The following is a 27971-nucleotide window of genomic DNA, read 5'->3' as shown; positions in this document are numbered from 1 at the left end:
TTCTGCTCAAGACACGCCGATGAAAGTTGCTTTTCCGAAACATGACCTTGTTATCCTCGAGAACCTCTAGAGCCCACGCTTACATACTTCATTCGAACAATTCAGTTCGAGTGAACTCCGTCGCGGGACCACCCAAGCCATGTGGTTGCTAGCCTAACCTCACTAACCTTCTTTGCCTGGTTGAACTTCTATCTCAAACAACGACTCCATGACTCGACCTTCCTTCTCTGTTTTCGGACGAATAAAACCATTTCGAGGTCTCCATCGTTCCCAATATAATTCATCTTCAGCAGCTATTGTTAACCTAAAAAATAATTTACATAAACTAACTTTAATGACTTGTATTTGAGTGAAAATCTCAACATGAAAAGAATTTGAAACTATTACATAAATTGTACAGCTCCAACATCACGTTCCGCCACCCATTGAACTTCAACGAGAAATTTTTTGTTGCCATCCGAATGCGTTAACGCATCGTTGGATTGTGAATCATCACAGTTTTGATAGCGAACACCTTGAAAAATCATGAATCATGGAAATGCAGGTAGGAAAACTCTAGAAATGGTGTCGTTAAACGAGAATAGTCATTGCGTTCCTTTACCGAAAATATCTGCGCTGTTTCCGAGGATGAATCGACCTCCTCTCAAGGATCCTGTAAGATGGTATTAAAGGAAATAAATATAGTCGGGTCAAAAGGATATCGAAAGGATGAAGCACGGTGCATTTGCAGCAAGCGGTTGGGATCGAAGCGGCGCGGTGGAGACAGCGACTGGAATCCAGGTGGGACCATCAGGAACTACGAGAGCAACGAACGGTGACACAAGTGATCCTAACCGCTACGCTCCTCCGCACCACTTGGAGCGCAACCGCTTACGCAACTGCACCGTGTCGTTTTGACTTTACTATAGTACACCTAGCTGCCGTCTCATACCTATTGTGTATCCTTCCGGTGTGCAAAGTCTCGTCTGTAACATAAAACCTCGGAAATGAATGTAGCCGACGAGGCGAACTGTAAAACCAAAAAATCCGGTTGTGCTTGGTCCACTTTTCCTCAAGATCAGCCGAACAAACCTTTGTAAATTTCTCCCGGTGTGTAGTATTCGATTGGCGTACCTTTATCGTCGACAACTGAGAACTCGAACGGAGGTGTTGTTATATGAGGTTTACCGTGTAGTTGACGATCTAATCTCATTGAACTCAACTGTTTACAGTGAAATCCGCTCATCTCTGTTAACGCCGCCTTCGTGTAGTGTGCTAGGAATGAAACGCACAAAACAGTTGTCAGTAACGTTTTGTATTTGAAAAAGGCACATCCTGGCATCTGCAAGAAAACCAACTTCCGTGTTTTATTCTCACAAAGTTTTCTTTTCACATAAAAATGTCAATTTCGAGTACTCGCAGGATATTCTTAGCATCGCTGAGATATGTGTAGAGAGTATAACCGCTGAGACTTATGTTTGCGTGCATGGCCGCGTTACGCGTTCGATTAGAGCAGGGTAGCAGTGTCTCGACTACATGGAGTACGGTAGATAGGCGAAAGTCACGTAGGCACAGTGTTTATACCTACTATCAGATGTGCGCTATGAGTTGGGTACTTAAGGCGTAAACAAGTTCCAATTTCCTTTTCCTTTAATCAAAGTAAGGAATATCTCTAAAAAAAAATTATTCATTTTCACAGTATCAAGGCTTGACTAACAGAATGTTGGTCAAAAAAGTAACAAAAACATTGTTCTATCACCATCGAGGTATGCTGACGAAAGGATACAGAATAAATCGATCGACCATGCAGAAATATAATTGTGACCTGCTTGCAGCTAGATAAGCAAAATTTGAAAAAAAGACCCTCAAAAAATCGACAACCATCACAAATTTCTTCGCCATATACCCTTGATCATAAAATTTGCTGAGGCTCAAAGCAGACCGTATGGTCGTCATCAGAGAACTGAGATTCGAGATCAAATCAGAGTTCAAGTAATCACTGCTTTATGAAAGTTAGTAAAATTGAAAATGGATCAAATTGTGCGAAAAATGACTTATCATCGTGCACTTTCGTTTCGAGGAAATTCCTTTTTTAGACACGTCCTTCAGACACACTAAATATTTTTTGAAGGTGTTCAATCTCAAGTGAAAATCGGAAAAAGTGCAACGCTTTTGCAGATTTTGGCCTCTTGGAGAATGAAAAACAAAAACAAAAAAAAAATTGCTGGTTTAGTTTTACAGCTGCAGCTCTTTTTTTTTGTTAGTATTAGTAAAATAGTGTTAGTAGCTATGCTCGTAAATGAATTATTTACTATTTAATGTTTATTAAGAACATTTGAAAATGAACTGACAATTTGAATTTGAAAATGACCGTACCATTTTTCTTTGATTTTGCACACGTAATAAATTGCAATCGATTTTTATAAGGCTAGAATAAAGAGTAGGATCGTTTTGAAGAACTATGATATCCATGCCTGTGTAATATTGTTTTGAATCCTGGTACATATTATCGCTTCATCGGTATGTGCTTCAAAAATTTCTGTTCGTATAACGGAGATAATAAAAAAATCCAATTCAGTGATATTTTCTTGATCTACATGTCTCATGCATTTCCCACCATTTCCCGGAGACTCTTGTTCGAACCGTTGTCATAGAAAATATGTGCATACTTTTGCGCTATTATTTTCTTTCCTGTAGAAAAGAAAAGAGACTGAGGACCATCACAATTTTGTTTTAAATTTGACCTCCTATTATTGATGTAGAGCTAACGTGTCGAATACTATTGATGTACAATGTACTTAATTTCTCCATTTTTGCAGAACTTATTAGTTCTGCGTTCATTTATAGAAGCGGCGGGTGTAGCGCAGTCGATAAGAGGTTCTGGGCCAGTTACACGTTCCTTAAAGGCATCACCCCGCGAATCTGGGGTGATACGGATTTTCGGTGGAGTATTCGTATACGGGGTCGTAGATTATGGGGAGGAGGGTGATTCCATTCATTTCTTCCTAATTGCCATAGAAAACGGCCCGGAAGATACGGCTTCGAGCGTTCCGGCGCACTATTTTCTACAAGGAGTTCGATTGGGGCGTGCCAGCCTCGTGCTGCGCCGCATCTTCCGGGCAGGTTTTTTACGGCAATTAGAAAGAAATGGACGGAATCACCCTCCTCTCCATAATCTACTATCCCGTATACGAATACTCCACCTGAAATCCGCACCACCTAAGATTCGTGGGGTGATGCCTTTAACCTCGAACGACTCTGAATTGAAGTGAACGTGGTGGCGCATCCCAAGCGGATTGATTAACGCTTTTACTCACCTCATCTTTTGTAGATCTATCGACAATCGACGTTGTACTTTATTACGTTTTTTTTTACTCCTATCTACATTATATTACGCCATATTTAATGGAACACTGTCCTCTTGCAATACGAATGAACGCCTAAAGTATAATGTGATCGTAAACATTTTTTTGCGGACACTTTTCCTTCTAGAAATTCTCACCATAAATTAAATCAAAGAACTTGTCAGAAATTAGTGTAATGGCGATTTTTTTCGTCGTCCTCCTTGTTGTTGCTGCAATCATTTCAAGGACAATTTTTTTTTTGTTTTGCATTCTGTTATTAGTCTGGTTGCTGATGTTGCATAGAACGTTGAAGGAAGTTCACGGATGCCATCCAGGTGCACAACGTGAAACAGCTAATTGCACTAGAACACTAATCCCATCTTGTGTTAACGTCCCTGTTTTGTACACGTACGGGAACGTTATCAACTAATGAGAGTAAATGTAGCTTTGGAGTGCAATTATCTGTTTCCGGTTGACTAGGGTAGCGTTCCCGGAGTTGTTTACAAACAACTCCAGCAACGTTATCAAAGTGCAAAAAGCAGATGCAAGAAACCGGACAAAGTAACAAAAACTTCACTTGAAATCCCAGTGATGAGTCATTTGCCTTTTTTTAAAAAGTACGGATGACGCCAAAGTGCTAGAGAAACAGAAAAACAAGAAGCGACGAAAACACCGTTTTTTGGCAATGACTAAACCAAAAGTTGCGAAAGAAGTCACTAAAACCAAAAATTTTAGTTTGAGTCCCAATAGCATATAGTTTTGGGAGAGATTTAGCTTCTTTTTATGACTTTTGTAGTTAAAACCTTGATAAGCAAAGAAATTGTTTATATGAAGTTTCGTCTTATGCTTTCAGAGAAACATATTGTTATACACACCTCACTACTCATTATCTCATATTAAAAATGAAAAAAAGAAACCAAGAAATAATATAAAATAAAAACAAATAAAATAGATAAAATGAGGAAAAGTCTGAAAGAAATAGGTTGGAAGAAGAAACTGAAAAACCCGATTATTTTCTTGTTTCTAAAATAAACGCAACAATAAATAATAATAAAAATAAAAGATTAGAGAATAAGATTTCTGAACTTCGCTCTTCTTTTTGTACAGGTAGTAGAAGAAATATATTCAGACGCAATTAACTCCCTTTCATTCCCGATTATTGAGAAATTATGTCTATTTATGGGAGAAAATGATAAATATTAATTTGTAAGAAGCTTAAGCCAGCCCTATGCCCTATTAAATCTTTTAGCCAGCTGTTTACTGTTGAGAGCTGAGATCAGGAATATCTTTCACTTAGACTTACAGTGGAAATCAAACTTTTTTAGGAAGCGGATATTTACACATACGGATACATTCCAGTACAGTAAAGATACTTTGAAATGTCCAGTAATTTCTATATAGCATCCTTAAAAAAGGATTTTAAAGGATAATAAAATTAGTTACAGCTATCAGAGACAGATCATCTTAAAATTTCCAGATCGAAAATTATAAAAATCAGAAGAATCCTTGTCTTATTTTTGATTTATGTGTTAAGGTTTATATTCGATTCAAAGCAATGTTTATTTCTGACAAAGTTATAAAACCTTAGTATTCTAGATGTGAATTTCTTTAATGGCTTGTTCTGCAATGAGCTGATTTGAGAAAAAAAAAAGAATTCAATTTTGTTAGAATCGTTCTCCAAACTCAAATCGGATCGCTTCCGGCTAGACGGATCGATATTTATGAACAGATGTTTTAAGAGTTCAAGATGGAACCAGACGATGGATGCCATCATTTCTCTGATTTATTCCATGAAGCGCTTCGTAAAACTCTCATTTCTAATGCGACCATCATAGCGTATATGATTTGAAATCGAATAAACGGCAAGCATGAATACTGTGTCTTTAAGCATTCCTCTAAAACGATCTTGCTGTTCCCTCAAAACCGGTTCCACCCTCCGCCCCATTCAAAAAGAATCACAAACGAAATACGAAATAGGCCGAAGTGAAAGAACCGTTTCGACAAGGGGTTCATCATAGAATTGCTCCTAATTAGGGGATGAATCGAAGAAGTGACCTCTTATTTTCTTTTTCCGAAAAAGAAGAAAAAGAGGAAGAAGAAGAAGATAGATTAGAGGAAAGAATAGACCACGACATTCAATGTTCGTTAGGATGGATACAAAGGGGGGAGCACTACGGTAATGATCCGTGCCGTTGCACTAATGCGACCATCCCGTCCCATAGAGAAATAGATGAGACAAGCGTTGCATCATGGATTCGAACATAACAAATATGAAACTCGTTCCTCGGTACGTTTGAGGAATGAATAAAAAACACGAAAATGTATAAGTTTAGAAGATGGACCTGAAATCATGTGAAAGTTTTATTAATTTTAATTTAATTATTATTTTAAATTTTTCTATCTGTTTGCCCTATGCAGACAACTTGTTTTTTTTTCCTAGCAGCTCTTAAAAGAATAGGCATGAAAGCGCTTTGCTGTAGAGGAGGTCGTAGAGGTCTAAAGTGAAAAGGAGGGAGCCGAAAAGTCGAAAAAATAAATTTCGAATTGTTCGATCGTAGAACAGATAAAAAATTAATGCTGCTCTTTAGCCCAGAAAAGAAAAAAGCAGGGAAAACATTCGGGTTTAGACAATCTCTAGGAAGTGACACAGTGAGTCAAGGGAAAAAAAACATCGAACATAAAATTCCAGGAATTCCAATAAATATGCGGATATTCTAATGCCGAAGCAATCGTTCTTCCACTAAACTTTGGATGAACTACGTCGGAAATTGGGATGAACTAACCAGATGAACTTTCATTCGGGAGAATTTCTCCTTCAAATTTTTGATAAGAACATCTTACGCGTAGAGAAATCGCACGTATTCGCACAGAAAATCCCAACCGACAAGGACATCAGAAGCGATCACTAGGGGAAAACGGATTCATACAAGCTTTGGTCGTGTGAGGAATCCAGCAGGAAAAGGACAGAAATGAAGCGAGAGCGGAGAAAAAGGTCGAGTCTTCACCTCAAATAGCAAACTCATAATATTACCGAGTTCCATATGTCTACGTGGATCGAAAATCATCTGAATCATCTATCATTGCGTCAAGAGACAAGTGTATATGAATCAAGATGTAAGCAAATCGTTGTTCTTAGGGAACTCGTCGATTACGGAAACATGTTACTCGACCAAGCGCCCGTTTACAGTCACCGTACACGTCTACGAGAAACTTGTTCGAACGTCAATTAGCCGAAGAACTCAGTCATGATTCTCGTTTTTTTTCGACATAGCACTCACGCAAATGCTTTTACTCTACCGCTACTGCCTTTGTGTTACTCGGAAAATGTGAATAAGATTTACGGAATCGACAAACACCGATATGGAAGAAACCAAAGCCAAATGCGTCTAGCCATTAACGTCCAAGCGTTTTTTTTTCTTGCACCGATCAAGTTGTCATTACAGAATTGGAGGTTTGGGTGAAAGTAAAGTGGCAGTTACAAAACGGAAACACAATTGGGAACAGCGGTCGGGCGGCAACATTCCCTGGTTTCTGATGAGACAAACAGCTGAAGCGGCAAAAATTTCTGTTCCGTTACCACCGTTGGGCCAGAACGACCTGAAGTTCGGCCTGATGTTGCGTAAGCGACTCTGGTAGAAACAACGCTCTAATCGACATGAGACCCGCTCTAATCCTAGTTATCTCCACAATCAGAGTGGGCCTAACGATGGTCTCAACACGATTGGAACCGCCGGCTTCAACGCGCCGCTTCGAACGCGTAACGCGTTCATCCAAGCCAATAACGTCATTTTCACTAAACCACAAAATATCGAACAAACGATAATGATCGTTTTGAGCCGACTACACTACAAAATGTATCGATCCGTAATCGAAGATGAGTTCGCCGATCGATATATCGATCGATGGCGTAAAGTAGCGGGCTCGGCGAAACTCTGGTCGTACTCCCGCGCGACACGTTGCTGCAGTTGAACAAAAATTCTGGAGTTACGCGCAAGGATGGATGGAAGCGTTTGGAAGAGTGCTACCATCGCTATTCTTTCCATATAGTAAGAAAGGTTCTGTTCAAGCCTCGTCGCATCTCCATTAACTATTTTAGTTATTTTAGTTTAATTGGACCTGGATACATTAATTTTTTTTCTAAGAATAGATTTCTGAAATACAGAAACACAATCCAAAGATATTACTAATTCTGAAAACAAAGATCCTCGACGATGTTAAGGGTGAAACCCTCGCCGTATTAGCATGTAGTAGAATTATGGGATTTTAAACTCTAAGCGCTGAATCCAGTGTACTTTCCTCAAAAAAAAATATTTTTAAAACACATAGATAACTTTCATGTTAACAATAGCACCAGTCCACAAAACCTGGGTTGATGAACGTTTTTGAGAAATTCACTCCAAATTGTGCAAAGAAGGAAACGTGGCTAGAAAATAAAATTAAATAAATAAATAATAATGGAATAAAAATTTTAAAAAATAAAGTCGACTCTTCAAATATGACGATCTCTTTTTTAATCTTATACTGGTAACCTCTAGATCCTCAGCCAACAGGAAATATAATTCTAATTTTAATCCCTCTCTCTCTTAAAAGAATACTTTTCCCATTCAAGATCGAACGGAACGAAATGAGTAGATGAATTAAAAGTACATACAACATCAACAAATAGTTGGGCGTACGGCTCATATGGGAACCACTCAGATCACAAAAGAAAATAACCATGTATTTCTGGAATACGTAAGTTGTTAGTTTTGTTGTCTATGCTTCGTTCCTATCATTTTTTGTTGTTATTCTTGCTTTTGGTGGAGCTTAGGGAACTTTAGGAAGTTTTTTCCGCATTACCGCTAGTTGATCTTCACCGATGAATCCTGAATCTCAGTGAAGATATGCATATTGAATTCGTATCGAAAAATGAACCGTACCGCATTTTCACGTTTTTCTCACTCGCGTCGTTTTTTTCAGTTCAGCGTCCACTAAAGAAAAACCTGACAGCAGCGCATGTTAGAAGTTCGCCTGTCATATATACCCAGTTTCAGACAGAAGCACCACAATTAGATTTTTTTTTCTTTTGAAAAGCGATGCACTCATTTTCATTATACGCGTTGAAAGGGAAGAAAGAAGGTGTTTTGCGAGAAAAAATGCGACAAAGCAAGGGGAAAAAACAAGTTCTTCCATCTTTTGCTTACTGAAGTATTTGGAATATTGTTAGAATAATAGTTGGCATCACAAAACTGAAAAATATAAGATAACCCTAAAATGCAAGATTATTCTAGCGAAATGAAGGAAAGAAGAGGGGTAGAAAAAAATTATGAAGTGTGAACAGGAACCAATGAATCGGAGAGGTGAAATTTAACTTTTGAATCCGCAAGAAAAATACCGCGGAAAAAAAAATGTGAAGCGAATCCCTAACATACGTTGTACATTAACGAACACGACAATGATCTATGGCGAACGAGTTAAAAAAAAACCCCCAACTCCAATCAAAACGGATTCAGTTATGAAGAGTGAAAATTTTCGTGAAGACAAATGAAGAACGGAGAAATGACTAAGTCGTCAAAGTGGTGAACGGGTATGGACAGCCTCCTAAGAGCTAATGGGGCGCCGGTCGACTTAAGGAAAACACATCATCACACGTAGTTCAGATCTCGGACATAATGAGGAACATCCTGAAGCTGCAGCAGCAGCGCACAGGAATGCATGCTTTTCTTTTGGCATTCTTTTATATCACTCACATCGACTCATTCCTCATTTTTCCTTCTTTTTTTGAGTAACTAAATTGTAAAAAATCATCCGCTTTTTGTAGCATTACTCTAATTTATGGTTTTCTTTGAAATCACTGATTTTTATTTGTGATAACTGTGTCATGGGTTCTCCTGTTTACTATAAACTACAAAAATATCATTTCTATTAAAAATCTTCACCATTACTAATTTAGTTATCTTCGTTTATCAATAAAAATTGATAAACATCTCTATTTTTCTTATTTTGAAGTTGTGTGAAGCGGTTGAGAGTATTAATTTCCTATAAGAGAGAATGAACAAAAATTTATGACAATAATAATGTACGAATTTTTCTGAATTCATTCTCTTCTCTCTGAAATTTGCGAAACGGTAGTCAGTGATCAGTAAAGGACGATTCAGAATCAATTAGAAGGAGAAAATTGGGAAATGTAGCGAGAAGGAGGGAATTTCGGCTTGTTCTTGTAAGTGAAGTATTTCAGGCAAAACGCATTGAAATCGGTAAAAATGATTAGTTTGGATAAAAAGCATAAAAGATGAAATGAACGATATTGATCAATCCCGATGGAATGCTTCCTAGGCTTCCGATTTTAATTCAGAATCGTTTGAGGTTTATGGGCTCGTGTGGAACCTTACAATTGCTTGTTTGATGTGCTTAGACAGTGTTTCCATCCTCTTAGACATGCCTGGTATCAATAAGGAGGAATGAAAAGCTTGGTTGGCGCTAGCGCAGTTTTGAACCATCAATCGATTGTGCAATCACAGTCGAACTTCTTACCGACTGTACTACACCCGTCTTTTTATTATTGCTTATAATAATAAAAGTGAATTGTTTACTGCTTATAGAAGAGGTAACTCAAAGGTCGCATATACATTATACGAGACATCTAAAGCAGTCTCATGTAAATGTATACAAAAAAAATGGAGGTAGAAATAAACTGGAGGTATCTGGCTTCTCTGGAGTAAAAAATTAAAAATCGTAGGAATTAACCAAGAAAGTTCAAGCACGAACACAATTCTAAACGTGCAAAATCCTTGAAAGAACAAAAAACACATAAAAAACGGCCGAGGTCCTTGAGTAGAAATCTACAGAGCTTAAGAAAGGGCTAATCCGATACGTGACATGCGCATGCGCATACGTATGGATACGTAGCGTCATGCGTGTAGCAAATCCCGTTCTTTGTGCGTTCAACGTAGTTTTTCGTCTATATCGTCAGCACTCGGATGTCATCTTATTTGTATGCTTAGGCGTTCATTTACGTCCTCGGAGAAGCTTGAAATCCGAAACATCCATGGGAGAATGAAGATCTTTCACATTGAATTCGATTAACGATCCCGATATCCCGTTGCTAATCCACAAAGCTGTGCATGAAAAATTGGTTATAAATTGAATGCTGCCAAGAACGCTTATAAGTGAATGAAATCGATGAACAGACGACTTTTTTTATATATGACCGACGTGTAAAGTTTCTCACCATCATCAGTTCGTAAAGTGTTTTCAAATTAGTGCTAATAGCGCACAAAAGTACACTCTCAGTTCATTACCTCACGTTAATGTTTTACGAAGAGCCGCCAAGGGTGAAGACATTAGGTTGATGCATAATCGATTTATTTAATTTAAAATTTGCACACAGAAGGAAAAAGGTCAAAAAGTATGTAATGAGCTATTTCAAAGAGCATTTCTTTCTCTATAAGGTAGTGTTTCTGTTTTTTTTTTCTTTTGCTTTTTTATGCTGATTTGATTCCTCGCAATTTTTGGACCAATATTATACAAAAACCGTTGTCAGGGAATGACTTACGGGGGACTATCGATAATATCGCACAAAAAAATCTCGATCTATTTCTTTTCTGTTCTTTAAATAGGAATAGCGCCCAACCTAGACGCCATTTGTTGTTCTCGCCTTTGCATGTGTACATCGATAAAACTTGTCAGCGATGAATATTTCAGTTTTTTCTCGCAAACACAAAAAAAAATCTCTTCGCAAAACCGGTGAGAAAGTGAGAAGACTTGCGTTTCGCCGATGAAACTTCATTCTGATATCGCCTTCGCGTTTAGAACCTTGCTGTAATTTGATGAAATACACTCTACATATGACCATCCTGTCTCTGGTAGGTACATATCCACCAGAGGCAGGATAGTCATCTGATCCTAAGGTACGACGTTCTCGTCTACTGGTATGTAGCTATGAGGCCCTACGGTGAACTTAGGACTTTCTTTGTTGGGCGAATAAGGCGTTTGATCGGATAAATCGTCTTCGATCTAATCCTTTCAGGCTCTGAAGAAGGCGATATTGCCGAACATTAGTCACAAATAACGAATAATAACAACCTCGTTTGCGGCTCAATTAAAGAAACCAATTATTGAAACATCAACAAGCCGAGGTTTATTGAAAGTCGTACGGGGAGACTTCGACAAGGTCTATTCTCCGCAAAAAAAAGAGGAGAAAACCGTTACGCATTGTACATCTACCAGCTATAACTATTTGAAAAATTAAGGATGCAGGCTTTATTTGCAACGATTTTTTGTTTCTCTTCACTTATCTGATCTATACATGGATTGTCTAGGAAGAGGCAAAAGAATCTATCCCTCTAATTTTAGCCTCTACCTTTGTTTATATGTATTTTATCTTAAAGTAACGACGATCTTCTGGTCACGGGTATAATTATTATGTAGACGTATGGTCATTATCTGCTTCCAAAGATTTAACCTAGTGCAGTGTCTTTGTGAGCGACACGTATATCGTTCTCGGTTGAATGAAACGGCGACATTTTCTCTCTTTTTTCTTTCTTCCCTTCTTCTTTCCTTCTAACTCTTCTCACTTGTTTACAAATTCGCCCATAAAATGCTTACACACATTCTGATCTAACATCTGGACGAAGCGTTCATCGTCGTACATACCTCATGTTTTCAATTCCATGGCTTATTGTATTTATATCCGTCCCGAAATCCCGACTACCACGTGGTTTCTCATCGTGTTCTTTTTTATCTGCGATCGATTACTTCATTTTCCTTTTTCCTCTCTCCACGAGTAGCAATTTTCACAAAGATGAGATCATACTTCCGCTTAGGATATAGAATCAGATCGGTATATAGTATATGTGGTGAACTTCACTTGTCGTGAGAGATGAGATTTTGAGATTTACTTCGCTTAAACTTGGCTCAGAGGTCTAGTAAGAGACAACGAGATATGACACTACTATTATACTATCAAGTCAAGTGGATCCAGTGTCTGGCGTTAATCAATCCGCTTGGGATGCGCCCCCACGTTCACTTCAATTCAGAATCGTTTGAGGTTTACGAACATGTAACTGGCCTATACAATGACTTGCGGTGGCTAGCCAATGTGTCAAGTCAGTGTTTTTATCCTCCCAGACAAGTCTGGTACCAATTAATCGATCCCGGAGGGATGAAAGGCTTGGTGAGCACTCGGGCGGATTCGAACCTCCGATCGATCGTGCAGGAAGCGGAACCTCTAACCGCTACACTACACCCGCCCTACTATTATATTATATTGTATTATATTTTTCAATATTCTTATCTCTGTTGACACAATCAAATATTCTGCTCAAGAATATGATTATATTCTTTAAAAAAATATGCAGTGTATTGACGCGAAGAAGTGAGAAGGACAGATTCCTCGTCACCTGTGCGAATTCAAGTGTCTGAAGTTGGCGCAGGAGAGTCCTAAACAATGGAGAAAATCAGAAGATATTTGGGACATTTGAATTTTTAAAAAATATTAACTCTAACATTTTTGTGTCCTCCAACTACGCGAGTGCGCTGTTTGAGCTCGAAGTCTCCGCTCGAATGCTCTCGAAATACCTTACACCGGAGGAACTTTTGGCGAAGAATACGACAATAATTTTCCAGTTGCTGACCAAAATGAAAGTAGAACACTTCTGAATATGAACGGAATGGTAAACATTCAAATAGTAAATAAACAAATTCAACAGAAGTAAAGAGTACAAATAAGAACAAAAAAACTATTTGAACACCGGTGAAACAATTGATGTAATCGGTCCTAGTTGGATAATTCAAGTATCAGGTTCAATCCAACAATTGTTTACCAAAGTTTGACAAAAACCTCTTGTAAAAAGAGTAGTAGAAGTGTATAAAAACGATGTTCTTAAATGACAAACCTGCAAAAAAGAAAAATGCTGCTACGATAAGGCAAGCACAGCAACTTTGAATGAGAAATTCGAAGTGAGCAAGAGAAAGTGGAGTTTGCTTCTCGGTAAACTGTTTGTCAATATATTCCTCGAAAGGGTTCCGATAACGTCCACGAATAGTTTCAAAGCTTAAAACAAAGATGAAAGAAATAAAAGAAAAAGATAAAAGATAATAAATAAGTGAATAAAAAAGTAATTAATAGAAAGAAAGGAAAATCTAGACTACCATGCTGAGCGTTGCGGGTCAACATTTTATTCACGTGGTATTTTTAAAGGCATCACCCCACGAATCTGATGTGGTGCAGATTTCAGGTGGAGTATTCGTATACGGGATGGGAGACTATGGAGAGGAGGGGTGATTCCGTCCATTTCTTCCTAATTGCCGTAAAAACGGCCCGGAAGATGCGGCGCCGCACAAGCCTGGCGCGCTCCAGTCGAACTCTCTGTAAAAAAATAAATAAAAAAAAAATATGAATTTTTTTTTTTTTTTTTTTTTTTTTTTTTTTTAATTAAAATAAATAAAAATTCATTTTATTTTTTTTTTTTTTTTTTTTTTTTTTTATTTTTATTAATTTTTTATTTTTTTTTTTTTTTTTTTTTTTTTTTTTTTTTTTTTTTTTTTTTTTTTATTATTTTAATTTAAAATTATATTTATTTTTTTTTTTTTTTTTTTTTTATATTTTTTATTTTTATTTTTTTTTTTTTTTTTTTTTTTTTTTTTTTTTTTTTTTTTCCTTTTTGTTTGTCCCGCGTTTTTGTAGGGTCGCCTTTTCTGCTTTTTGTCTTCCATTTGGTTCTATCCATTGCATCAGCCGTACACAAACGTGCATCTATCATATCCAGCTTCACACGGTCTAACCAGCGAATCTTTGGCCTCCCACGCGGCCTCACTCCTGAAACGTCGAGCTTCAGTGCGGTTTTGGCCACAGAATCTTCCTCTCGCCGCAAGACGTGACCGAACCATCTCAGTCGGGCCTCCTTCATCTTCTCAGTTATCGGGACGACGCCGAAGATGGAGCGCACAGTGTCGTTGGATACTTTCTCTTTTAGCGTTACACCTATTGTCCACCTTAACATCCGCATCTCCATAGCGTGCAGCACTCTTTCCAAGGCTTTCGTCGTCGGCCAGCACTCGCATCCGTAAAGGGCAACAGGACGCACAACCGTCCTGTAGATCTTCGACTTCAGTCGAACAGGGACTTTCTTGTCGCACAGTACCCCTGTTGCCATTTTCCACTTCATCCATGCAGCATTAACACGTGCTCGACCTTCTTGATCAATGTCGCCTGTGGAAGTCACTTTGGATCCAAGGTACTTGAAACAGTTCACCTTGTTTAATTCGGTGCCATCGACACGAATTGAACCATCCTCTATCCTTGGTCCGCACTCCATGTACTCAGTTTTTGATGTGTTGAGGCGCAATCCATATTGCTGCAGCTGATCCTTTCAAGACTGTACTTGTTTCTGAAGATCATCTCGAGACTCAGCCGCGAGCATGACATCGTCGGCAAAGAGTAGAGTCCACGGATGCTGCTTCTGGATTTCCTTCGTTATCGTGTCCATGCACAGTATGAACAGCAGAGGTGAGAGGGATGAACCCTGATGAACCCTTACTTGTACAGGGAATGGCCTGCTTTCCAGCAGCACATCGTACAACGCTGGTAGGCTTCGCATAAAGTAGCTTCGTCCACCGCACATATTCTTCTGGTACTCTATGCGACCTCATGGACATCCATAACGGCTCATGTGGGACACGGTCGAAAGCTTTCTCGAGATCGAGAAAAGCAAGATGCACACTGCGGTTCTTCTCTCGATGTTTCTCCAGGAGGATTCGGGCAGCATGGATAGCATCTATAGTGCTGCAGTCCTTCACAAAGCCGCACTGGTTGAGTGAAACGCTAACAATTTTCCTCAGACGAGCTTCCAGGACACGCTCAAAAACCTTCATCGTATGGCACAGAAGTCGTATAGGCCTGTACGAGGTGCAGTCAGCAATGTCTCCTTTCCCTTTCCAGACAGGCACGGTCACGGAAGTTTGCCAAACGTCTGGAGTCCGTCCTTCTGCAACGATCTTGTTAAATAGAGTTGCGAGCCACATGCACCCTCGATCTCCTAGCAGCTTCCAGACATCAGCAGGTATGTCATCAGGACCGGTTGCCTTGTTCGACTTCATTTTTGCGAGGGCAACACTGACTTCGACGGCAGTAATAGAACAGGACCCTCGACGCTGGGAACGGTTGGGATGGGAGGATGACAGAACTCTTCGTTACACAAGTGATTGTAGTACTGTCGCCACCTCTCCAGGATCTGACCAGAGCGGCGCAGAACGACTCCCCCCCCCCCTTAACGATCTTGGTGTGCTCCATATCCAACGTTGAGCGATGACGCGCTCTGACTAAACGATACACTGCCCGCTCGCCTTCTCTGGTATCAAACATGTCGTACACAGCCTTGTAGCGGTCCGACTTCACCTTGGAGACTGCCTTCTTAGCCTCCCTCTTCGCCGCTAGGTAAGCACCCCGATCTTCAGGCTGACACGTCTTCCACCAGAGCTTATACTTGGATTTCTTCTCACGAATTGCCGCCTGAACTTCCTCGTTCCAAAACCACGTAGCTTTTTGTACCTTTGGCTTACCTAGAGTCGTCTTTCCCAGAGTGTTTTCCGCGGTCAAGCGTATAACGCTGGAAGTAGACAACCACATTTCCTCCACACTACGAGTAGGGTGGGGAAGTGTAGGTGGAGCCACGGACGCGAAAAATGCCTCCTTTCGATCCTTCAGATTCCACCATTTGATGCGCTGTGTTTCAGCCCTTGGATGTCTCTTCCTTGGACGGGAGATTTTCAAGTCCATAACGAGCAGATGGTGTTGGGCAGCGACATGGTCTGTAGGGATGACTTTTGAATCCTGCAGAAGTCGGCGATCTCGTCGGCGTAACATCCAGAAATCTTGTTGATAGTCGAATTTAAGCAACAGCCAAGAACTGGTGTACGTAATCAAATGCGTATTTTTGAAAATGCCTAAACGTTCTGCGATCAAACCCCAAATTGGGTCATGATCCAGATTTTCTTTTTTTTTCCGGTTAACCCTTTTTCTTTTTTTTTTATTTTTGGACCTTTTGTATTTATCCAAAATGCTTCTAAAGTTCTGTGAGCTATAATTTCGGGTTCGTACGATAGAATTTCGATTTGGGCTTTTTGGGTTTTTTGTTTCCGGGTGTAATATCCTAGGGGATGATGACTTCTTTAGCCGTAATAAATTTTGTTAACAATCTTGGCTGTTGCTTAAATTCGACTATCAGCAAGTTGCAATCTCTATGCCAAGATTCAAGGAAAGTCGAACTTTCGCACATCCAGAAATCTATTTATGTTTCACGACCGCCGCTGGTGTACGTGATCAAACGCGATTTTCTTTTCCGATACTGCGTGTTAGCAATGATCAAGTCACTTGCAACAGCATATTCCAGGATTCGCAACCCGTCGTCGTTACGAGCTCCATAGCCGTATCCACCATGACAACTCTCGAATCCGTCTTTCCGAGAACCGACATATCCGTTGAAGTCTCCTCCGATTAAAAGTATCTCTTCGCTTTCCAGGGATTGGACGTACTGCTCCAGATCCTCCCAAAAGCACGCCTTCTCTTCTTCACTACAGCCCATCTGTGGCGCATAAGCAGATACGACTCGCAATTCCACTTCTCCTGTATCTACATTTACAGCCATCAAGCGATCCGATAGTCGATCCAACGCTGTGACGCTATTTCTAAACGACTCGTTCAATATGATACCAACGCCATTGCGATTTGATGTGCCGTGGTAGATCAGCTTGTAGCCATCGCCTAATTCCCTTGCCTTGGAGCCTTTCCAGCGAGTCTCCTGTACACAACATATGTCAACACGTCGTTTTCTGAGACTGTCTGCCAGTTCACGACTTCTTCCAGTAAGCGTCCCAACGTCAAGTGTTGCCAAGCGCACTGGATGTTGCTGGCGATGGCGGACTAACTTCTTTGGCCGGCTTCGTCCTCTAGCCGGTAGGCCTCGCATATTTGCCACATTGCCCAATGCGCGTCGCTTCTGGGGTACGCCTTAGCTTCTGAAGAACACATAGTAGACATTAGCAGTATGACGCGACGGGGGTGTTGTCCTCGGTCGGCTTGTCGCACTAGCAAGCTAGCAGCCTGGCACCGGAATCGTCGTACTACCTCCTCACTTAGCTAGCCTGTAGCCTTGGCCCAAGGACCGGGTCACACACCTTTGTGGCATGGTTGAACCTGCCGAGACGAAGTCTCGCCACCCTTTCCTCCCCCGGGGCGGGGCCCCGGGCGGCCCCTTTTTGGGGGTGGGGTTGGTTTTTTTTTTTTTTTTTTTTTATTTTTTTTTTTATAAATTTTTTTTTTTTTTATATATTTTTTTTTTTTTTTTTAAAAATTTTTTTTTTTTTTTTTTTTTTTTTTTTTTTTTTATTTAAATTTTTTTAAAAAAAAAAAAAATTTTTTTTTTTAAATAAATTAAATTTAAAAAAAAAAAAAAAAAAATTTTTTTTGGTAGAAAGAAAAAAAAGAAGGGGGGGGTTTTTGTTGTTTTGGTGGGAGAGGGGGGGGGGGGGGGGGGGGGGTGGTTTTTTTTTGGGGGGTGGGGGGGGGGGGGGGGGGGGGGAAAGGGGTCCTACCCCCCCCCCCGCGCCCTTTTTTTTCAGAGGCGCCTGAGGAAAAGCCGCGTACGCAATTGCGTACGTGTTCCATGTCGTTTTGACCCTACTATATAATGGCGAATTGCTTACCTGTTAAACATGAGAGCAATAGCTTGATTTAACTTCTCTAAAAGCTCCGGCATTCCCCTGAAATTCCACTCTAAACTTGATGAAAAGGGTTCAGGTATTGAAAGAACATACGAAAGAAGAATAACCTTGGATTTAATACATATAGTAGGGTGAAAACGACATAAATCATGCTCCATTTTTGTAAGCAGCTGTGCTCAAAGCGATGCGGTGGAGTGTAGCGGTTAGCGTCGACGAAGAACCCTTGTTCGCATCATTCTTCGCTGCTGTTTGCGATGGTCAAACCACGATTCCAACCGCTTCCACCGTGCCTCTTCCAGCACAGCCGATTACGCCACCGCACCATGTTTCATGTTGTTTTGAACCGACTGTACATTCCAGATTGGCATTCAATAATGATCGCTAACAAGCGACTTCAAGTCACACGAAATGAAGAAAAATATGAGGAAAGATTTTTCGAGAAGTTTCATTTTGCGAAAAAATATCGAAGGATAAATATCCAGCCGATGGGAACATTTGAAGAAAAACCGATCGACGTACCCAAAATAACAAAAAAAAGGGATCTATACGGCATTGAAGTGGATCTGTAGAGAATAAGAGATCTCCTGGGAAAAACTAATTATTTGGAAGATGTGTTTAAAGGCATCACCCCACGAAACTGTTTTGCCGTTTTTTAGGGCAATTAGGAAGAAATGGACGGAATCACCCACCTCTCCATTATCTACTATCCCGTATACGAATACTCCACCTGAAATCCTTACCACCTCAGATTCGTGGAGTGATGCCTTTAAGCCTTCACGCAAATCAGACCCTCACATATCTGCCGATATCACGGGTAGTTAGCACCTACTGTTTCTCTTGCGATCCATAACAGCGTCACCAAAGATCGTGGACGGCAATTCGTTTTTTTTTGTCGGATGGACTCTGACATCACTACGTTTCCTCTAACGATCGGGATAGCAGAGAAAGCAAATTTCTACACCATTCACGTATTCGGATCTCGTCATCGTTATTAAATGTCATATATGCTATATACGAAAGGTACCGGCGTTAGCACAAAAAAGGAAACATAGCACCTGAATGAACATTTTCAACGTAGACTGAGATGATGATTTCTTTAGTCTCATCAAAAATCCACGACTTTATTTCCAAAAATTATGCTTACTTTCGGAGAGCATACGCCAAATATATGGGCATGATGTAATCGTCTCGTACAAACAACACGTGTCTCCTATCGTCGATTATAGACCTTGGATGTGGAGCCATGTCCTTAGGCAGAGCACTGAAGGCAAAGTGATCCTTTGACACCACTGACAGCAAGTCAGAGCCATCATGCTCTTTTATCAAAGATCTGAAAGGAGATCTAAGAAAATATGTTGTTTTACCTAACATAAAAATCAGGAAAGAAGTGATATGCTAAGGAGCTGTGATAACACGGACACGAAGTGAAAGGCAGTAGAAGATATCCTTTCGTTGCTTTCTATCTCTTATTCTTAAGAATAATATCAGAGTAAAAATTATTAGTATGCTTAGTTCAGCTTAGAACGGCTCAGATGGAACTTCATCAATGGACGTGAGGGTCCAGCACTTTTTTTTAGTCATTTCCTCCTCTCTTCATTGTCATCCAAGATATTCTCACGTTCTGTGAGTGATGTTGACGAGGTCCTTGAGCCGTATCCAGCTGAGTTCTCAGCAGGTCCATCCGCGCAGCAAACACATCACGCCATCTTGTCGGCGGTCTCTCTCGAGGACGTTTAGCATCTTTTGGGATTCACTCTAGCGATCTTTTGGTCTATCTGCCGTCGATTCTTCTCATAGTGTGACCAGCCCATCTATCCTTTGCTTTCGATATATATTCCGCTCGCTCGCGAAGACGGAACATCGGTCTTGAGCCGGATTTTCCTGTCGACTAAACTTTAAAAGACATCTCTCAAAGGTTCTGTGGGTAGTGAGCAGCTTTCCGGCGTGGCAGCGATGTCTGCTTACGTCTCCGCTGCGTAATACAGCGCTGGAAGAACTGTGGACTCAAACAGAAGGGAACGTCAGCTGGTCCTTAGCTTCCCTGACGGGTGCGAATGTTGTCCACCCTGTTCTCGTCCTTCCATTCAGTTCTTCCTTCAAGTCGATCTCCATTTTCATGGAATGTTCGAGTTCGTGTGACGAAGTTTCCACGATATGAGGGCCTTCAAGCCTTCCTCCGTCCTCGTAGACGTTCTTCATGAACTGTGTCTTTTTTTTTTGTTTATTCACAATCCTATTCTCTTCTCTGTTTGGTTCCATTCCTCGAGTTTCGTCTCTGCTTCATTGCTACTTCTAAGAAAAAGAACTATGTCGTCCTAGAAATTTTTGAACTGAGCTAGCGAATTAGAAATTTACGTGATGGTCATTTGCTATATTAAATGGATGATGGTGATTACGCTCCAAACTAATCATAATAAAAACATGTTTTTGTTCTGTATGTTTTTTCATAATAAATGTTGCGTGAAAAACCGCTGGTAATTATGCATTAACCTAATACAACACACCTTTTCTGAAGTCTTCTCAATCTTTCACATTGAATAGGATAACAGTGTTCGAAGGGTGAGTAGCTCCTTTTTTCAATTACCATTTTCCATCCCTGGAAGAAATGAGTCATCATTATTTATCAACACGTAAAAAATTCTAGAATTTACGTAGTACTCCATTGTATCCATTGCTTGATCTAGATTCGTAAACAGGGAGCCACGGTGGCGTGCCAGCATTAGCAAGCTGCGAATTTTTGCCTTAAAGGCAGCATATTACGAATTTGACTATGTCAATATCTTTAGCAGAAGAAAATAGGGAGTGTAGAAGTGTAGATTGTAATAATAAGTGTAATATAATGTGCATAATAAGGTTCAGTTTTAGTTGTCTTGAAAAATGGCGCGGAAAGCGGCCTCTTTGAACGAGTCAGAAGGGTTATTCATGGGTTTTACTTGAAAAGGCTGCTGAGGACGCCACATTGATTATCGTCCGCTTGATTGTGTTCTAACGTGTTTCGTAAGAAAAAACGACCACTGAATTCATTTCTCACGCTGTTTCTCAGGAATACAAGAGGGAATTGAGCGTGATCTGTTTTCGCCAAGTTACAGTTCTTTCACTTTTTCTTTTACGGTCTTTCAACGTACGGGTTACTTCCTCAGTGGAGGTAGGTAAAGACACACTGTATCCTCTGTCGCTGATTCCACGCGACTACTTTTCACAACATCTAAAGGACGCGTGCTGCGGATGCGACGAGGTCCCACAGCTCTCCTCCTTCTCGCGGACCTTACGCTCCGCCCACTGCGTCTATAAAAGGAGCTTTTACTGATAAGACCCCGGCCTTTTTAGTATTATTGCATGTATATATGCGTAAAGTGCGACGAAGACTGAGTAATAACTCAGCGTGTACTGTATCCAGTTGAGTACACAGGACCCACAATAGAGTGGCGAAACAATCCAAATGTATGTGGTAAATGTGTGTTGCAATGGGGCTCGAAGAGCACAGGCAGCCTGCGTGGGGGCGAGGGCGGTACTGCACAAGTATCAGAGCCTCGTGCACAAGCCGGCATGGGACCAGAGTAGGGGTAGCACAAGTAAAGTACGGCGGTAGCCTTAGGGCCTCCTAAGTAATAATCTTGCGAGGAATAGCGAGAGCCAGCGATGCCGAGAACAAGCCTAGTGGCTAGGCTGACCACGTGGGGATCAACTCTAACCCTGGCAGTCCGCACACGGCGCTCTCTTGGGTGTTAGAATCCCAGTGCCAGTTCTTCACGGGATCCGCACATCAATGAGCCTCCGGAACTGAACAGTTGGAGACTGGCACCCTGGAACGCGACACCCCCGATCAATAGGACGAAGGCAAGGGTTTTTTCTTGTCCTCCTTTGTGTACTCGTCTATGGAGTCCTTGCAAAATCTTCTTTCGTTCGCTTTCATTGATCGACGGGGTACTGTCCGCCCTCATGTTGAACTAACCCACTACTTGTCATTCACTGCAACACGAAGATAAGTGGACTATTTAAACTTCAACATTCTCAGATTCTGTGGCTATTTTGAGGTGTATGAATGTATGTGTGCAATAACCTGTAAACAAAGTTCCAAGGTTGTTGGTCGACAATTATTAATCTTAACACATTTTATCGCACGAAACACTTAAAAGCACAAGCCACCCCCACGCTATCGCTAAGCCCACAATCACAGTGCGTTCTACTATTTTTATTAATATTACCATTTTTACTATTGTTATCTTGGAACTAAGAGCTTCCGTCTTTTGTTGTAAAAGAACAATAAATACCACATAAAGCTAACACCGAAAATAGATACATTCGCCTGAACGTGCGTTACGGAGGTCAATTTACACCGCTTCGTCAATAATCTCCAATGCATGAAAATAAACGTTTAAAAAATAAAAAGTAATAACACCGATATGTTGGCTAATTTGAGTGTATGCTTGTCGCAATTCTTTTACTTGAGTTTTATCATGGACATTTCGTCCAAGAGAAAACAAATGACGATATCTATGTGTTTTAAAAAAAAAACCTTAAGACCTTCAAAATAAAATGCTAGAACTATTTGAAGCAATTCCTGACGAGATAAAATAGCTCACCTCGTAATGGGCTGTTATGACGAATGTGAACCACAACCAACTACATGCAAGAATGCTTACACATATAGGACCATTGAGGTTTAGGTGACATTGTCTCAAGAGACCTCAAACACCAAAAGTTAAAAGCTAGCATCAATGCGACTCCGTGAAAATTAGACTGTTACAATAAGTGCGAGTTAAATAAGATTACCAGAGAATGTAACCGTTATGGATTCCAGTAGTGACATACGATTGTTGTAGAATAATTTTGAGTAGATGTAGAGGAGAGTCGCTACAGCCAGGCTAGTCAGAATGAGAATCGACAGTGCCTAAAACAAAAAGCTATTGTCAGATAAAGATGCTCCACCTTTTTTTATTACACGTATCCGCGTCTTTTTAGTCTTCTGTTGAAGAATTAGCGATTCTACTGTAGCTTCCGTTACTTTTCGACCTCTTCAGCATCAAAATTAGCCAAATTCGTCCAGTTTTCGTTTCTAATCAAGCGAAAAATATGGACGGCACAAAAAATTCATAAAGCAGATAAAGACACCCTTCAGTCACTATCATAATCCTTCAATGATTAAGATTAAACATTTAGCCACTAGTTAAGCATCCGTACATGAAGCAGAGTGAGAGGGCGTAGCATCTTCCTTAATCCGGCGAAGGAGTTATACAATCCAACACTTACAGAAAAATTTGGTCAAACTCTACTCAGAGCGTAAAAAATAGTTCCTGAAGCAAAAGAATTGTTCCTAATTGTTAAATAACTTTCTGATAGTTCATTAATCGACAGTTCATCACTGGAAATGAAACTAACTAATCGAGTTGGTTGGGTACCTAACACCTTTAGTCTTCATGACATGTTGACTTGTAGGCTAAAGGTACTACGAGAAGAAAAGGAAGATCGAACTGGAGCTACTAATGTTTCGACCTCACCAAACTCTCCAAATAGGCTAAGTGGAAGTGAGTAGCTTAGTCATAGCACCCAGAACTTTCAAAGAAAGGAACAAAAGCTCTTTGAGAGAAAGCTTCTCTGCAACCCGCATTTAAAAATTATGAACGATTTATTTATTCATTTGTTTATTCACATATACGAATGATGCACCGAAAAGAAAAAAAGAACACATTTGTCAAATTTAGAACATCTAAGAGAAAGTCAGCAAATTTACTGTCAGTAGAGCCTGGCGCAGTTCTTTTTGTGGCGGATAACACTTAAAACATGTGGTTCTCCTACTCCAGAAAGTGAAGAATCCTCTCATGACATCTACTGACAGTTTTGTCCTCGTAGGAACTATTTTTTTGCGCTCTAAACGCAGTTCCAGTGCCGTTCATTTGGAGCAATTTTGAGCCCTCCTCCTCTCCAAATTACTTTAGCACCCCACTTAGTAGTCATTTAGAAGGTGAAGTGTGTTTCAAACGTAAGTGTATCAGGAAAAAGGGCTGATATAGTCGGGAGGAAACGACCTGAAGCTTGGTGCATTTCCTTAGGCGTCTGCGCTCGAAGCGGTGAGGTTGAGCGTAGCGGTTCTGATCGAGGGAGATCCTTATTAGTGCACTCATCGCCGCTGTATTCCTCGAACCCGCTAGTTCCAGCGTACAGCTCTACCTTCAGCTCCGCCTCTTTGAGCGCAGTCGCTTACGTAACTGCAACGAGGTTCATATCGTTTTGACCCGAATGTAACTAGAAACTGGTTAGTTGGATTGCTCATGGCGGAGACAAATATAAGTCGTGCCGTACTGCTTTACTTACAGGTACGCTGAAAACATTTCGGATACGATCTGGAACATCGATCCTTTCCGCCTCCATCACATAATACCCAACGTACACAAGTCCGATCGGTGTTGAGAAGTCCACCTATGCACCGACTTAAGGATAGAAGTATCTGTAAACGTTTGTTCCGCGTACCTTTTCCATTCGTTCTCGTTTTTGCAGTAAAGGAATAAGCGTAATATCTGCTGTTCCATTCGCTAACTGAAAAAAACAATTAAGCAACAACAATTGAAAATTTTACCGTCATAAATCATTTGGCTAGCTCACCATATCTATCATTTCATCAGATCGTAAGTATTGAGGGATCAGTACCGCTGTAGCATTTATCGTTTGTAGGCAATATCGAAGGAATTCCACCTGAGCAAGAATTATATAATATAATTATGGCTCCTAAAAAAATTCTAGTATGAACCTCACCTCAGCGCCAGGATTCGGACAATCCATTCTAATGCAATTCCTTTTAAAATTTACATAAGGAAAATCGTCACGAACACCAACAGCAGTTAAATTATATTTAAAATACATCTATAAAAAAGTCATATTGAACGGGAATGAGTCGGGGATCAAAAATAAGCTATTATTTTTAAAATTAATTCCAGAGGATGAGCACTACCAATGTTACGCCAATCTAGGATTATCAACTTTGTTGTCAAAGAGGATGTAGAATTACTGGAAATGTTACGTTCTATAAATTCAACCAAAGCAATTATTTTTTCCTTCCGGAAAACATACTGCCACATGAAATACGATACATTTAATTATGAGAACGGCACTAAAAATGTCCTTGTTTTTTCTTGAAGAATTCGTGTAGAGTCTCATAGTCTTTATAGGGCTCCGATTAGATAATAATTGTAGAGCAGATTTCTTTATTTTATGTTCGTTTAGGATACATGTGCTGGGTGCGCCGCTCTAGTTGGGTTTCTCTCCTTCCCCCTCAAATTTTCTAAGATTAGTGAGAAGATAGGGATTAGACCTTTAAAGCGGACATTTTCAATTGCATTTTTCGAAAAAAAAATCACTTTAGATTGTTTGAAAAAAAGAGTTCGGTAGGTGCATGTTCAATTGGTGACGCTGCTAATATTAGGTCTACTAGAAAGTTCTCTCCGCTTCTGTTACAAAAAGCTTCGACCCGTTGGCACATGTTTATTTGGCGCATGCTCGGCTGTCTATCTTTGTCGCTCAATGTGTACATACTGGCGTAGCAAATTAAATAAAACATAGTTGATTCACGTTAGTCTTAAAGGCATCATCCCACGAATCTGAAGTGGTACGGATTCCAGGTGGAGTATTCGTATACGGGATCATAGATTATGGAGAGAAGGGTGATTCCGTCCATTTCTTCCTAATTGCCGTAAAAAACGGCCCGGATGGTACGGCTTTGGGCGTTCTGACGCACTATTTCTACAACTGGAGACAACTACAACTTTCTACGACTGGAGCGTGCCAGAACGCTCGAAGCCGTATCTTCCGGGCCGTTTTTTACGGCAATTAGGAAGAAATGGACGGAATCACCCTTCTCTCCATAATCTATGATCCCGTATACGAATACTCCACCTGAGATGAGTACCACCTCAAATTCGTGGGGTGATGCCTTCAAGTGTGAAGCGATAGTGTACCTATGGCTACTGATAAAGTTAATTTATACCATTGAATTCTATAAGGATTTCAACAAGGAAGAAATGCTACAGAAGCATGTAGAAATTTATTGAAAGTGTTTGATGAAGGTAAAGCTTTTGATAGGATAGCTTTCTGATAGCCCTTCCACCTCTAAACCAAATTTGACTCCGAATAAGAGAATATTGTGTATATTGTGGAACATTCGAGGACCAATACATTATGAGCTTTTAAAAGCGAACGAAAAGCCTAATTCGCAGAAGTACTGTCAGCAACTGGGTAATTTAAGGACAGCAGTCCAAGAAAAGAGGCCGCCGATGTTCACTGAAAAGGACATCATATTGCATCGTGATAATGCCAGGCCACATGCTGTTTTGAGGACCCGTCAAAAAATTGCAGAATCTGTTTTCGCGTCCACCATATTAGCCGGACTTAGCACCCTCCGACTATCACTTGTTTTGTTCTTACAATACTCTGAGCCGTGAAATAGTCTTGAAATCGTAGTTCAGTTCAGAAACCTTTTTTTAAATATATGCTAAATATAAGATTGCAGTGTGGTCTAATAACAGCCTACTCCGTAGAAGAGACTTTTTGGAATTGTGCTGCTATATACACTGATTTCTTAAAAAGAACCTAACTAATCAACTTAGAATGTCCAACTATGAAAGGAAGTTTCCCGTTTATTTTCTCATCCGTTATTATTGTTCGAAATCTTTTTTTGGTGATGTTGTCAAGGGTGAGTGAGAGAAGAAAGTATAGAATAGAAATCTACTGTGTCTCAGAGGTCGTTAGGTAGAACTCTGAGCTCTGAATTTTCGACACTTTTGTCTTCTTCAGAGGTTTGAAAATGTCAACCTGTTTGTAATTTGGACTATCAATTACATACATCTTCTCGGCTACTCTGCTTGGACATTAACTCAAATTTATTGAATTGAATTCTGCTTGGGTTCTTTCAATTTGAACTCTGTTCTGGAGATTAACGGAGACGCAAAGTGGAGAAGATATGAAACGAATAGGACGGAAAGTAGGATTTTCAAACTTTGCGCTGTTCTGGTGTACGAACACAGTTCGTTTGTGCTCATACAATAAAAATCTCACAAAAGCAGACAGACTTGGGCTCTCAATAGTATAGCTCTCTTTTTAACTACTTTGATAACTTCTGTCCTTGCTACAAGGGTTCAAAGTAAGGACGAACCGACGACGCAAGTTCACACAAGAAATAAAATCGCACAAATATGTTTAAAAAGTAGCAAACCAAGAATTTCGTGTGCTTTACTCTAACAATTTCTTGATGTTCTATCCAAATGGGAAAGTTTGTGCCCCTGAACAGTTTTTCAACTGACCTTAGGCTATGTTATGTTGGAATTATTTTCTGGCGCATATTTAGCGCCGCTTTTTCTCAACGATATGGCAGTCTTGGATAGATCTCAGAGCGAGGAATTTAACTATATATATATAAATTGTCCTCAAATTTCTAATTCAGAACAAGTTGCGAGCAAGCGACGGTGGCCGACGGCGCGACACCGTGACTCACCGTCGGTTTTTCAATGTTCACGCATAGTATTGTACATCTCCTTGGCTACTCTGCTTGGACATTAACTCAAATTTATTGAAGATAATTAAAACAAATAAATGAATAAATAAAGAAGAGATAAATCTCACGTGAGAATTTTTCATATTCTGTAGCAGGAGAATGACCTGTCATCTGTTGCCTCCTGTTCAACAACGTGATATAAAGGGCCAAACTTTCTGTATATAACTTTGGCCAAATTCTAGTAGTTCTGGTATCTCTTCTGTCTCTCATTTCTATTTAATGGCACACCTAGGTGTTTTCAAATAAATGAATAATTCTCTATAGAAGGCAAGCGCAATCAGTCTTAAATTCATGTGTTTTGTAGCGGATATAATCCACATCGATCACCCAAGATGGAGATTTAGTTAGCGATCTCAAGTGATCTACAGCTTAAAAGACTACACAATACGAAAAATAGGGAAAAAATG

General features: G+C 40.1%; 5 protein-coding genes across 9 annotated transcripts; all 5 read right to left on the bottom strand.

Moving 5' to 3' along the window:
- Positions 1–162: 162 nt before the first annotated feature.
- On the bottom strand, positions 163–14620 carry RB195_020396 (uncharacterized protein; the record flags this gene model as incomplete). Of its 3 annotated transcripts, XM_064188674.1 has the most annotated exons (7): positions 163–304; positions 388–514; positions 932–1009; positions 1072–1321; positions 12882–12958; positions 13199–13356; positions 14088–14620. In XM_064188674.1, the coding sequence occupies 7 exons, from the start codon at positions 14618–14620 to the stop codon at positions 163–165; spliced, it is 1365 nt and encodes a 454-aa protein (XP_064044555.1). The 3 variants fall into 3 exon arrangements, with proteins under 3 accessions (XP_064044555.1, XP_064044557.1, XP_064044556.1); XM_064188676.1 differs by lacking the exons at positions 12882–12958; positions 13199–13356; positions 14088–14620 and adding an exon at positions 602–652 and having other exon boundaries at positions 1072–1192; XM_064188675.1 differs by lacking the exons at positions 163–304; positions 388–514; positions 932–1009; ... (1 more) ...; positions 12882–12958; positions 13199–13356 and having other exon boundaries at positions 14037–14121; positions 14190–14620.
- A 91-nt stretch (positions 14621–14711) lies between these two features.
- Positions 14712–15401, bottom strand: RB195_020395 (uncharacterized protein; the record flags this gene model as incomplete). Of its 2 annotated transcripts, none has more annotated exons than XM_064188672.1 (1): positions 14712–15401. In XM_064188672.1, one exon carries the CDS (start codon positions 15399–15401, stop codon positions 14712–14714), a length of 690 nt encoding a protein of 229 aa, XP_064044553.1. The 2 variants fall into 2 exon arrangements, with proteins under 2 accessions (XP_064044553.1, XP_064044554.1); XM_064188673.1 differs by having other exon boundaries at positions 14712–15326.
- RB195_020394 (uncharacterized protein) lies at positions 15373–16167 on the bottom strand (the record flags this gene model as incomplete). The annotated part of the gene is made up of 1 exon (XM_064188671.1): positions 15373–16167. The coding sequence occupies one exon, from the start codon at positions 16165–16167 to the stop codon at positions 15373–15375; it is 795 nt and encodes a 264-aa protein (XP_064044552.1).
- A 424-nt stretch (positions 16168–16591) lies between these two features.
- RB195_020393 (uncharacterized protein) lies at positions 16592–17269 on the bottom strand (the record flags this gene model as incomplete). The annotated part of the gene is made up of 1 exon (XM_064188670.1): positions 16592–17269. One exon carries the CDS (start codon positions 17267–17269, stop codon positions 16592–16594), a length of 678 nt encoding a protein of 225 aa, XP_064044551.1.
- Positions 17270–19163: 1894 nt separating this feature from the next.
- On the bottom strand, positions 19164–24800 carry RB195_020392 (uncharacterized protein; the record flags this gene model as incomplete). Of its 2 annotated transcripts, XM_064188669.1 has the most annotated exons (10): positions 19164–19353; positions 20528–20619; positions 20675–20764; positions 22607–22710; positions 22797–22914; positions 24050–24112; positions 24336–24440; positions 24492–24557; positions 24624–24713; positions 24774–24800. In XM_064188669.1, 10 exons carry the CDS (start codon positions 24798–24800, stop codon positions 19164–19166), a joined length of 945 nt encoding a protein of 314 aa, XP_064044549.1. The 2 variants fall into 2 exon arrangements, with proteins under 2 accessions (XP_064044549.1, XP_064044550.1); XM_064188668.1 differs by lacking the exon at positions 24050–24112.
- Between the last annotated feature and the right edge of the window lie 3171 nt (positions 24801–27971).

Source organism: Necator americanus, chromosome II (assembly GCF_031761385.1).
Source record: "Necator americanus strain Aroian chromosome II, whole genome shotgun sequence".
Taxonomy (NCBI): domain Eukaryota; kingdom Metazoa; phylum Nematoda; class Chromadorea; order Rhabditida; family Ancylostomatidae; genus Necator; species Necator americanus.
This window is presented reverse-complemented; position numbering and strand designations above follow the sequence as displayed.